This window comes from Fukomys damarensis, unplaced genomic scaffold (genome assembly GCF_012274545.1).
Source record: "Fukomys damarensis isolate Sample0158 unplaced genomic scaffold, DMR_v1.0_HiC HiC_scaffold_15, whole genome shotgun sequence".
NCBI lineage: Eukaryota > Metazoa > Chordata > Mammalia > Rodentia > Bathyergidae > Fukomys > Fukomys damarensis.
In genome coordinates, this window is record NW_022900927.1 from 52993199 (window position 1) to 53007313 (window position 14115).

Genomic DNA, 14115 nt, shown 5'->3' on the forward strand with positions numbered 1-14115 from the left:
GCTGATCATTCTCCTTTTACAGCACACCCCTCCATCATCTAAGGTTTTATTCATGCTTATCCTTCATCATGCTTATCCTTCCAGCATGTCCTGAGAAACTGACCTTTAGGGACTGCATCAACTCAGTGCCCACCTCTGGTCTCTAAGTAAGTTCAGCCAGAGGAGACATGAGCAAGAAATAAGTTGGGACAACAGCAATTCTGCTCTTCTATAACTCTGACATCCCTGAGTTGCCTCAAACCTTGAGGTCTTGTGGATCAAGATTCTTCATAACACTTTGTTAATTTCCATACCCCAAGCAAAAAGTCCCTTCTATAAAATTTCCTCCACAAAACCCATTTGAGTGACATCTCTTTTCTAATAGAATTCTCACCAGTGGATTGGATATCATAATACAGGTAAGTGGAAATCAAAGTAAAAAGCACATATAATCATAAGTACATATTCCTCACTATATGTGCACATATAAAATATGAATGATTTTTTTTGGTGCCAATATTTGAGAATTTAGAAACTACTGACACTTCTTGTAGAAAATGAATGAAAGAAAATGAAAAGAAGAAAATAATTCTAGTATCTATCTATTTTATATTTTTCCACTTTTGAAGTACAACCTAAAAAGGGACATATATTTATTTGTTCATGGTGACATGAGAAATGATTAAGATAAAACGTATTTTAGAAAAAAAATGCTAAAAATGGGTTATGTACATGAACATTGAATAAAACCTTACTGGTTAATTCACATGATGCTTTGCTCGTTCACCATCACCAAGAAGATATTTCACTAACTGCAGGAATATTAATTTGTTACAATAAGTACTTTTGGCTTTCTCTACTTTTAAAAAAAGTACACTGAGTCATATATTGTTATCACTCAAAAATAAAATTGTTCTTACATGGAGGTCTTTCAGGTTCTTGAAGTCCCCATCTTTGATTTCAGTTATTTTGTTGTTTTGCAGGTCCAGCAGCGTTGTGTCAGGTGGAAGATCAGTGGGCACTTTGTCCAGACCTAGCATAAGCATAAAGAGAGTACAGTCAGGGAAAAGAGATGCATGGCTACTGCACTGCAGAGAATGGAATCCCAAAGAACTCAATATTACGGTACAGTGGTGCAGATAACATTTTTTCTTCTACGAATTATATCCATTTCAGTATTATATGTTTGCTCTATCCTTTGCAAGGAAGGCAAAAGATAATTTTTGTTTCTAATCATAAACTGAACATGGTATTTTCCCTATGAAAATCCTCATCTACATAGGGGAAAATTTGTACTTTCCATAATACATAGCTCAAGTCTTTCAGTATACAATACGTTTTGCTTCTTTGCTTTGAATATGTGCTCAGTTTGAGTGATGTATAAAGCTGCACATCTCTACATAAATACCTGATCAGTAGAGAAGTACTGTAACAAAGCTATCAGTTATGAGGCTCCCTTTTGATAAATCCACACTGTACACATCATGATGTAACCAAGTTGTGTGACAACAACTTGAGAATTTATCCAGACTTTGGGAGACTGATTCTTTCAGTTTCAATTGGAATGCCAGAACAATGTCAATTTTAACTGATATTTTTCAACAATAAATTGGTAGGCATAACTTCTCTAAAATTAATTTTATGTACAACATTTTTGAATGTAAGATTTATGTCTAATAGAGTTATTGCTTTTAATTCATAAATATAAGCATTGAATAAGCAAGTGCTATTATGATAAAACATTTCATTAATTATTAAACAGGTTTTATTCAAAAGTGGTATTGCTATGAATAAATCATCATGATTGTTAATACAGAATAATGTTAAATGAGACCTTTTTGTCTTCCACTGGCTTTGCTCTTATTTATGTGGGATAGTAAGTGGAAATATACTATTCTATTAAATTAATGTGGTAATTTTTATACTCTAAGATTGCATAGCATACATTTTAAATATGTTTTGATTACATCTGAAATTTTCATCATATCTGAAATTAAATATTTTTTTTCATTTTTTCAGTACTCCTTTGTTACATTACACCTAGGAACAAACAATTTATCAAATGGTGGGAATATGGCAAGAGCAAATCAAAATTACTCCTCATATCTCAAGGAAAACAAAATTCAATCCAAAGTTTCTATTAATAACATCTATAGCAGGGTACCATAACTACTACATTGAAAAATCTTCATTCTCCTTTTGTGTCTTGAAAACATATGCTCTTAAACTGTTCATGGTGGGCATATTTCAATCATCTCTATTTCTTTCATGAAAATTACCTATTCTTTATCTACAATTACTTACTTCTGAGTTTTCTCCAAATATCTTCTTGTTTTCAATATTACTGTTCTGCTGACAGTGGGAAAAGTATCTCGTTCCTAATTTAGGGGCCACTATCTTTATAAATTTCAATATCAAAGAGCAGGTGACTATGAACCAACACCAAATGCTCCATAAATACAGAACTCCCCAAGGAAACAGTTCTCATAGCAATAGCAGGAGCAAAGAGTTTCCAGTGATAAACAGTAAACCACCAGAACAGCTACCTTGTAGGAGGATATTTAATGGCATTATGCAGCCGTAATCACTGCCATTTTCAGAAATGTCAGTTTACTAATTTCATGCAATTAGAGGGAGTGTACTTCTGCCAAATCTTTGATAATTAATGTTATCCAACTCAAAAAAAGACACATTTCCTTTCATTTGGAGTACATTTACTGCCCATATCTCATTATTTCTTCTTGGGTTGTGTGTGGGGGAGGGGTCAAAGTCTTCATATCCATGCACACTTATTTTTATACATTGGTGAATTTGAATTCTAGGGACTTTCTTAACATTTTCTCAAAACCAAAGAACATTTCAGATGTGGAAGAAAAGGATGTGTCTGGGCAGGTAACAATTTTAGTAATGTTTTCATCCCAGAATTTTGTAAAGCTAGAAACTACTTAAGTAGAATAATATACATTTTATTTCAGAAGATTTATTGTAAAAATAACACCTTCACTCTTGTGATTTTTGTAGCTCAGGTCTTGGAGAAATATTTTAATAATTAACATTATAATCATATAACTTTCTCTGAGTTAGTAATCAATTCATGCCCCCTTGTGACATTTATTGATGTTTTATTATTAATAATTTCAATGACCTTAGAGATTACTTGATAAATTAAAAATATATTATTTTGTTCAACTTCTCAACAATTCACGATGACAGGTAAGGCAATTTGATGATTCCCTTTTTCTAGGTGACATTTAGGAAAATTTAGTGACACGAACAAGCTGATGTAGTTAGAAGAGGTAAAATGTGGATAGCAGATAATACTTCCAGTTTCCAACATGCTTTTGCTTTCTTTTGCACTTATCTGTATTTCCAACAAGGACCATTTGGACATTAGACAGGGTAATATGCTATACGTTGAAAATCTGGAAAAAGTGTTATGCTATTAATTAACACATTGAAACAGTACAGGAAGAATTCCATGAGCAAATTACCCCAAGTATGAGTTCTTACAATGTCACAAAGAGAAGGACTCTAATTATGTATGGTTCCCAAATCCTACAGATGCCATAGAAGTATTTTTATCAGAATATATGTAAATAAGAAAAACATAAGGACAATATGTTTAGTTGTAATATAAAGCGACGTTTTTCTGAGACATTGTCTGCCTTTGCTTCCTTTTCTACTTTTACTAGACCTCCTCGGGAAATGATTATGACAGTAGCTAGCAAGCTTTTATTTTCCTAGGCTTGATTTTGAGAATTTTAAGAAACTGACTTGTTCAGCATTCAAAATACTTTTATTTTCCTGAAATCAGGAAACTTCAAAGCTAATCTTGCTTCTTCTAGATAATGAAGCAGAAATCCACAGAAATTAAATGGATAATGCAGCATGCCTCGTGGCTAAGGTAGATCAAGTACCAAGCTGTTCTGAGTCCTCAAAAGTCTGGTACACATTTATATGTGTGGCCACTGCATACACTTTTAAAAATGCTTATCTACAGCTGTCCTTTGAGTACATTGCACTCTTTCCTAGCCACTCATCTTTCTTCATACGATGGACATTTTATGGAAAATCCGCTGCCTTTTTTACTACTCCCACCCTAACAATCCCTTAAAATTTACTGATATCCCCCTCCTGTATAAATCTTCAAACTTGACATATCAGAGGTCACTATGGATTGCAGACCTATATACTTAGGGCATCCCATCTTGTGTTTCTACAGTTTCTGGATAGGGAAAGACAAATGATTGTTTTCCACCGGTGCTTTTCTGGCTCCTTTCATTCATATTTGTTTTTTCTGACTGATTAAAGACCAGGCCTTCCTGCTGTCTTGTGGTGGAAACTTCACACCATGGCTTTGAGATCGTTTCTGCCATGTATCGAAATAGCATTGCTATGCATTCTGCTTTCAGAGGAATCATTCCTCTCTCAGAAGTGCAGTATCTTCGTTCACCAACTTAATTCGTTCCACATTCTAGGGACGATGGCCACATTTGTGTTCCTAACCCAAAACAGAGTTCTCCATCAGAAGCAAAATTTTGCCAAATGCTTCTGTTTGCAAGCAGAATTGTTTGTGAAGAGGAGCTTTTATGAACCAAGGTATTACTGTGTTAGGATAAAACGGATGACTGTGGACATAATGTTTTCTATTCCAAATTTTCGAATGAGTTCTACCATCAAATATGTCATTCCTATTATGGGTGTCTGAAGTTGCCCTTACTTTCTTCATCTCTGACATATTTTTGAAACACCTTTTTGCACATATATATCTGAAGAAGGCTGCTTTATCTATCCTCTATGGTGACAGATTCATAGTTATAATTTATTTTCATGATACCTATTTATCTTAGGAAAGGATCACAGATATGCCTCTGGATGAAAAACAAATTTTCATTCATGGATTTGTATTGTCAAAAATGAACACACAAACAACCAATTCGAAAGAGCGTGCTAAAGGTCACTAAAGAGATAGCTCCATCAACAATCTCAAAGTTTTTGACAAATACATTTCTAAAGAAAATAAAGAACTGTTCGCGAAACTGCAGTCTGAAACAAACTGAAGATCCATTTTTAAAAAATGCAACATAGGCTAAGAGTACAGAGTATGTGTTTATTATTCACAAAGTTCAATTCCTAGACCCTCACCCTTGCCAAAAAAAGCAAGGATATGAACTGCATTTGGATCTTGATTCATATAAGCACACTGTAAAATAAACATTTATAATATTTTAAATGATTACAAATGTGTATATAATGTGACTAATTCTAAGAAATTACTGTTAAAGTTTGAATCAATCATCATTATTCTATCAAAGGTTTTATTTTTTCATAAAATATATTTACACATGGTTGGATAAAATAGTGTTAACTGGAATTTGTTTCAAAATGATATGGAAGAAGAAATGCGGGAGGGGACATATAGAAAAATCAGGACATTAATTGACACTTGTCAAAGCTCTGTGCTGTAGAATTTGGAGTTTTTCACAGCTACTTTTTATGAGTTTGTTATGTCAGTGAAAATCCTGTTTCCTCCTCTTGATCCTTGATATCATAAAGCAGTTACTTAAGCTATTTGTGCTTCTGTTTTCTTATAGAATTTTTGTGAAAACTAATAAGCTCTACTACAAAGTAACCATCTGCTGTATTGCAAAGAAGGATCTCAGATACTACTACCTATGGTTATTATCAGTAGGAAAAGAAAGTGTAGAGCACTAGCCATGCTGCTGAGTGTTATCTGCAAGTCTCTTCTCCTCTGTGCCACCATGAGGCTTTTATCTTGGAGTCTGAAATTTGTTTTCATGTGTGACAAACACAGATATTTCATCTAAAGATCTTCATCTCTGGTTGATTATTATTTTAATTATTATTTTGTCACAAAATTTCCTGGCGTTTCATTCATCTTTGTTTCCTGAAACACCAGGCCATTGGAGAATAGGTCCACAGTGCTCCATCTTTGGATAAGAAATCTTCAGATCAGTTAGCATAAGTTTCCCAACAAGTCCAAAGGCCTCCAAAAAGTTGGTTCTAGTCAACATAATCCTATATAGTGGTGGCACATAATACATATTTTTGCAAATCTATAAAATGTCATTCTTTGTTCATTCATCTTCAGAGTGACCTGTAGAATGACTTGGGTATATTAACTCTACTATTAACTAGATATCACCAGACCTCTAGTTAGCATCCCTCACCTGCTAGATCATCATCTAAAAATATCATCTGATGTCAGTTGAGGTCCATGAGACTGAGATTATTTTTGATGATTGAAAAATGTTTCATTGCACTTAAACTAAACTTGAAAGAGTATAAAACTAAGTCCATTCTAGGCAAACAGTTATTATACATTAAGTTCTTTTCTAACTATACAAATAAATTTAACAAATACTGTCTTTCACTATATATGTTTGTGTTAGCTTGATACAATTTAACCTAATAGTTTCTATTGACAATGCAGAATTTTACGTAATCCATAAAACAATATGGAAAATACAGAAGCCATTTTAAAACTGATATGTCCAACACCTAGGCAAAATTTGCTTCCAAAAAGATATTCCATAGTGTAAACAAAGTCGAGATGTGATTTGCTACTTTTATTGTCTTAAGCAGACTTAAGTAACTATAAAATGAACTTATAATTTATCTAACTTCTTAAGAAATGTGTATTTTTAAAGTAATAGCCTTCATAGCGACACGTAATATCTGTGGGAATTCTGTATATAATCCATAGTTTATGCTCATAGTACTTATTGGAAATATACTAAAAAACCTAAGTAAATGTGTAAATAATGGTATTATCCAAAGATGGAAGAAACCTACATCTCCAGCTTTTCATGTTCTTCTACTACAAGAATTCATTCTAGCTCTTCAAGAGGTGGGGGTTGATTCCCCTCCCTTCCTCTCCAATCTGGGTGGACTTTTCTGCTGCTTCTGTGAGCCGGTGAGATACCGTGGAATGAAACTTCATGGAATTTGCAGTCAGAAAAGGCAGTGCAGCTGTGGTCTGGCTCTTCTAAGATGCTTTCTCTCAGGATACCAGAATCATGGAAGAAATATGTGTCCACTGAGACCACATCTGCAAAGACCACCTGAGCCCAAGCTAGCTGTCCCTTGACACTGCTCTCAACAAATATCTGATTGAAAAGGCATGAGACTCCGAGTGAGGAAGCTCTTCTGAGCCTTTCCCAAATTTCTGACACTTCAAGTTGTAAGCAAAATAAAACTATTTCTTTAAGTCACCGTGTTCTGGGTCAATACTTATTCAATAATAGTAATGGGAGTAGAAGGATTTCTTGAATTAATTTTTCAATAAATATTCTTTTATATAGCTGCAAGTTTTCCATTAAAGCACAATTTCCTAGGGTAGCCAGGATTATGTATTTGTTCTACCAAATCATCCAAATGGTGCTTAGCTTCTTTAAAATATGATTTTTTTTTAAACTTTACTTACTTAACACATTCTCCGAAATCATTTCTAAATTAAAGCTAGGAAGACATGTAATCCTTTCCCTCTCTCTGGCTATCCCAATGATAAACAGCACTGTTCTGCTTGTAAATGTCAGTATTCCAGTGTACATAGCATTAGAGGAAGATCAGGTTGCCCTGAAATATTCTGCAGGGGGTCAACTCTAAGATTCATTCTTGTTGATGTCCAATAACTCATTTTTTATAACTCTGTCTTCAGCTTAGTAACTAGGACAATGGTGCTATACTTATGTCAGTTTTTTGGCAGATCACCAAAAGGACACTTAATATGTTTAGTCTCAAACAAAATCTTCCTGCCCCAGGAAGGTATGGCATGCCTCTTCAAAACCGCAGTTACCCTGTACTATCAGTTAGATATGGGTTAAAATAAGAACAGTTACCAATTCCCTTCTATTACAAACAAACTCAAGAAAGGTTTGCATTTCCTAGTTGTCATCACCCTCCGAGGGAAGAATCATGGTCACGGTAGCTGTATGACTTCTAATTTGGAGGCAGCCGCATTTCACCCTGTCGTTTCTATGTGAGTAGCCTCAAAAATATATGCATCCATGCCCGGAACCATACCCATGCTCACTTATTCTTTCATTAAATATTGATTGACTTTTTTTAAGAGCCCACCAAGTGTAAGGCATTTGACTGAGTAGAAAGCACACCAAGAAAAATTGTTACTCCACTTCCACTCTGGAAGAGAGAGCAGGTAAACAAGTACAATACAAAGAGGTGATCAAAGGTGGGTGTGTTGGTGCATTCTTGCCCTCCCAGCACTCTGGGAGGAGGCTAGACAGGAGAATAGCAAGTTTGAGGCCAGCCCGGGCTAGTTCATGATTTTAACAATAGAATTTAAAGATTGCTAAGCATGTAGCTCCATGTACAGTCTCTGGATTCAATCCCCAGGACCATTTTTTAAAAAGAGCTATTAAAAGATATTACATAATCATGCTCATGTATGTGTAATTGATTATTACAGAATAATCAAGGCAAATGTAGATTATAGTAAAGTTGAAGGAAGAAGGAGAAATCCCAGAAACTATCTCAAAGCAGTCTACATACTAAATCAAAGGTCATACAACTTGACTGTTACACTGTAGTTGCTGAAGAACGGATCATTAACTGGTTTATTTTATCTTCATTTTTCTGAGGAACCATATAATCTCCTTGCTGTTCTTTGAAGAAAAACAGTCACAGTGCAAAGCTTTCCTCTTTTACCCAGGGAATTACTATTCCAGCTAATCCGGTTCCATCCTGTCCCCTAGAGCCAGGATGTTCTTCCAAAGGAGAAAGCATCCCAGCTGCAAGCTCACAAAATACCTTGATCCCACACAGCTGCCTCCTTCTCCCTCCCAGGGCCAACAAAGACAGCAGGGATATGTCAGTTCTTGGTCAGCTCAAAGAGACAGACATTTTCTTTGTCCTTCAACGACTCCATCTTTGATTCCTTGAGTCAGAAGCGAAGTATAACTCATCATTTGAGCATACAGCTTGCTTTATCTGAAGATCGCCCAGACTCTGCCCAATGACAATGTAGGAAACCTGGGAGGCATGTTCTGTGCCCAGCCTCTAACTCGTAGTACTTTTTGAAAAAATCCATTTGATGCAACTAAAACTCTGGATAACTGACACCCCATGTCCCTGCTGCTATACAGCTTGGCCTAAACTGTGAAGGTAACAGCGTCTAGCACTGCCTGCCCCTCTGCAGGGTAGCCGTGGTTTATTTTCTGGACTGATTTCATAGGAAAGGTGTAATTGAGCTGTTGCCACTGATATAAGTTTTCCCAGACAAACAACACATGGTGTTTTAATATGTCACAAGTGACAAACACTGTCAAAGCTTTCACCAGCTCAGGCAAAGTGATTTTTAAAAAGAAATTGACTTTATGCAATTGAAAGAGTTGTGCTTTCTTTCTTTCCTGAATTTTTTTTAAATGAATATATCCTTTGTGTTAAGAGGTACATTTCAGGAAGGAGTAATTATCTGTAATTTTTTAGATGATAAAATTAAATGCATTTCATCTTCTGGTACCATTTCTACAGGATTAAGTATGTGGGTTTTGAATCATTTGTGGTTGTGAAATAACCAAATAAGTCATTATACTCAGTTCTATCTAACCAATTTTGTTCAAAGGAACTTGAGTTTGGAGAACACTGAGTTGCTCAATAATTGTGCAATGTTTGGATTTTTATCTATTTATGTCTGGAGGGTATGCGTATCTCTTCAGGAAAGAAGAAAGATGGTACTGTACCGTGTCCAGCTCAACATTCCACCATACTTATGAAAGATTCTAAATTTCAAATAAAAGAGGATGTAATAGAAAAAGCCTCAAGCTGTGTGCTGATTTCATCTGAAATTGTGAACAGATTATAAAAGCTATTATGATAAACAGTTGACATGTGTTTTGTCTTCTCAATAAAGCAAGAAATGATCCCACTCACCAAATACGGAAAATAAATTAAAACTGTCAAAGTCATAGCTAGAAACTGGCAAAGTAGGAACTGAGTTTAGAGATGTTTAATTGTGTACCCCAGCTCTTTCCACTAGTCAGTAACTTTAAAAGTATTTCAATTCTTTCAAAAATTGATTATAAGGAATGCATCAATAACTATCACTTTAGTCTTAGAAGCTATAAAAGGGCACTGTTTATGCTCATTTAACTTTTCAGGGTGGATCTTCATTTCAACAAAAAGATGAAAGTCATTACCAAATTTTGCTCTCTGTTGACACTTGGTCCAAACATACGTGGATGGATCAAAGAATACATAATAGAAGAAATGCTCTTCCTTTGCTATCTTCCTTTAAGATATTGACACAAAACCGGGCATAGAGTCAAGATCAATATCAGGATCTGGATATTAATGGATGATTTGAGAAGAATGAGTCACATTCACTAGTAGACGGACCCTGATGTTGTTTCCTTACCTTAGCTATTGTGAATACTTCTCTGATGAATGCGGACAAGCAGATGTTTCTTTGACACACTGATTTCATTTCCTGTGTATATGTATCTAGTAGTGGGGTTGCTAGATTCTACAGTAATTCTACTTTTCTTACATTTTGAGGCTTTCATACCATTATCCACAGTGGCTGCCTAATTTACGTTCTCCCTAGTAGTGTGCACGTACGTGGTCCCCTTTCTCCAAGTCTTCACCAACATTTATTAAATTTAGTCTTCTTGACAACATCCCTTCTTAATACAGTAAGGTAATACATCATTGTGGCTTTGATTTACACTTTCCAGATGATTAATAATGTTCAGACTTTTTTCATGTGTCTGTGGGCAATTTGTGTATCAGAAGAAATTTAGAAATGTCTGCTTTGGAGGTAGCGTTCAGTGGTAGAGCATTCAACTGAAGAAATGTCTGGTTTGCTCTATCGCCCACTTTTAATCAGGCCGTTTCGTTTGTTTGGGATATTTTACTGTTGAATATGCAAAATGCCTTATATATGCTGTATGTCAACGCCTCTCCTATTTTTAGCTCACAAACATTCTCCTGTTCCATGGTTTGTCTCCTAACTCTATTGTTTTCTTGTCCATGCAGAGCTTTTTAAAAATGACTGAATCCTATGTGTAGCATCCGTTAACTGAGTGTATAAGGGAATTTTGGCACATACAACACAATGAAGTAATATTCAGCCATAAAATGAAGGCAATTCTATCATTTGCAACAAGATGGATGGAACTGGAGATACTTATGTTGAGTGAATTAAACCATGCACAGAAGGAAAAGTAGCACAGGAAAGGAAGGGAGTGAAAGAGAAGTTGATCATTGAGTACCAAGCTATAGTTAGGACTAAAAAGTCCTGCTGTGCTATTGCACAGTAAGTATGTATAGTTGAAAACTATGTACTGAACACTTCAAAAAGCTAAAAGAAAGGATTTTGAATGTTTTTATCATATAGAATACCTAGTTGAAGAGATTGTATGTTTAACTTATATTCCATTGAAACATCATACGGTACCTCATTAATGTGTGTAATTTGTTGCGGTCATTATTGTTTTTTGAGACAGGATCCCGCTATGTAGTTCAGCTTGGCTTTGAATTCATTATGTAGCCCAAGCTGGCCTCCGACTCTCACCAATCCTTTCTTCAGTCTCCCAAGCAGTCCTCGGATTTTAGGTACGTTCCATCACACCCAGCATATAAGTTTTATATTTTTATGAATTCGTTAAAATAAATTTTAAAAGGGTAAGTTACATTTTGGGTTTCTTAATTTAAGGTAATTTACTGATATCCGAATTTGCAAATATTTGCTTTCTTTTATTGTTCTTTTTATAAGTGTAATGATAGAGAGTAAGTTATTTTATGTCTGAGGAGGATTGAAAAAGAAAGAAGAGATGATATGAGTTTCATAAACTGCTGGTTCAAATTACAAGCTAAATTGCAGCAAACGCTGCAAAACAATTTGGTCACGATATGGAGAATTCATTTTACTCCCTCAGCTTCCCTTGCTCTAGAAAAGCATATTACAATGTTACCCTGTTGAATTACATCCAGGGATTAAATGAATCAATAAATCTTTCAGACTGCCTTCAATTTTCCCATGAATTAGTTAAACAATTTATACTTCAAAGTATGTGCTTCCTAGCTTTGAAAGAACTGTTTAATATTTTAATGTGAATCTTTACCAAAAAATCCTCTCCATGGAAAAAAAAAGACAAACATTGTAATAAAAATGTTTGCTTGTTTTATACATTGTTTAGATTACAAGATGACAAAGGAGTTTTGTTCTTCACCGTCTTGGACCCTCCTTCCTCACTAAATGCTCTGGCAAGAGGGTGATGGGTGTAACTTATTACTTGAGTCCTGGCCCACCATGAAGAGGCCCTGGTTTGATCCTCAGCAGGACAAAAAGAAAAAAAAATTCTCTGGCAGCGATAATCCCGAAAACAACATTACAACATGAGCCACTTATTGGATAATACTTAACATTTTTCATCCCAAAATGCATTGCATTTTTTCTTTATTACAATACTTTAGGCTTCTTGTTCAAATCAGACTAAATGAATAACCTTGACTTTATTATGAGTAAAGTTGCTCATTCCTTTTCCCTTGCTTTCTTTCTAGTTTTCTTCCATCTTGTACTCAGTTAACCAGGATATAACACAGAAAATGCACTGAGTTGCACTGAGGCAGGGCTCTCCTTGCGTCATGAGATCTCTAAAACTGACAGTGATTTTTTTTCATATAAAGATGTCCAAGCTTTGAAAACCTGGCCAAGATCTTATTGTGCCCAAAAGTTAGATAGTTGTTAAAAGGCTGAATAAAGCTATTTGGGTTTTTTTAAAAAAAGATAAAGGGATTTCTCAACATTTTAAGAAATTTTCTGCCTTAAAATATATATCATTAAAATTGTGTCATATATTTAAATATTCATGTCTGAATTACTCAAAGTACCTTGTTTGAGACATCGTTGTTCATTGGAACTTATCTGAATGAAATATGGTTTCAAAATACAAATTGTCATTACAGTCTTAGCTGTATCCTTAGTCAGTTAGGCCTACGAGTACCAGAGAAATGATGTACATTTTGAGCACATAGAAATGAAATATAACATACAGAAAAATTTACTTTGGCATCTATAAACAAAGCAAACTATTAGCAACAACAAAAACTATATTCTGAGAAATGCACCCCCCAGGTCAATGAATACGATGTCCTATGACCACATTTCTGTTTACTTTTGAACAATAGGTTTGTGCCCTTTACATGATAAACAACTAGAAAACTGGCCCATGGCCTACATCAAAGTCAAGCTTTATGAACTATTTGTCATGGAAACAAAGTGAAACTATATTTAAAGAAAAATAAAACTTCTGTAAACAGACCAATTCCTCCTCAAAAGTAATAACCCTCCAGTTTTTGATATTACATTCCTGAGAGTAATAATAATAAGTCCTTCCAACCTTGTTCTCAGAGGTAAAGTGAAATTTAACTTGTATAAAATTCCTTGAAAAATAGGCCATTGCACTGTAGTGATATCAAAAATGTATTGCACTAGCTTATCCATCAAACATTGACTCTTTCTTAAGATTTTTTTCAGCCATATTACCTTATTGCCCAAGTCCATAACACAGGTTATCTCTAGATACTTCTAAAAGTTTCTGTGGAAGTTTATAGTAATCCAATCTTACCATACAGAATATACAATTAAAAAAGGAATAGTCACCACCACTAGAGTATGAGATTCACAAGATCAGGGACCCTAATAATCTTCATCTCTCCTGTAATTGTTCAGAAATTGACTTATGGTTGTCACTCAGTCTATATATACTGAAAGAATGAATGAATTAATTAATTAATCCTGCGTAATTATGAAAGGTGAAATTTTGAAATCTGTTCAACATACTTTCTATTATGTTTTATGGCTAGGCATCACATGTCATCATCGAAGAAATTAAGTGTTTTCAGTTGTTACTATCGAGCATGTTTTATGTTTATTTACCTTCCTCTACGTAGTTTATTTGAACTGGAAAAGATAATGGCAGATGTTCTCTGCAAAGTATTGTTAGAAGGGTTCTGAAAGAAATGTCTTAATACTTTATTGGACTTCTTCCATAGGGATACGCACATGGCAGAATCATCAGATGAGGGTTTCTTTTCTCTCTCTGTCTTTCTCTCTCTCTCTCTCTCTCTCTCTCTCTCTCTCTCTCTCTCTCT

General features: G+C 34.8%; 1 protein-coding gene across 3 annotated transcripts in view; it reads right to left on the reverse strand.

The window, feature by feature from the left end:
* Dcn (decorin) overlaps positions 1–14115 on the reverse strand; it is a 39176-nt gene that overhangs the window by 19803 nt on the left and 5258 nt on the right. For all 3 annotated transcript variants that reach the window (XM_010633347.3, XM_010633348.3, XM_010633346.3), the window contains exon 3: positions 900–1012. In XM_010633347.3, coding sequence (XP_010631649.1) covers positions 900–1012 — 113 coding nt within the window. The remainder of the gene's footprint in view (positions 1–899; positions 1013–14115) is intronic.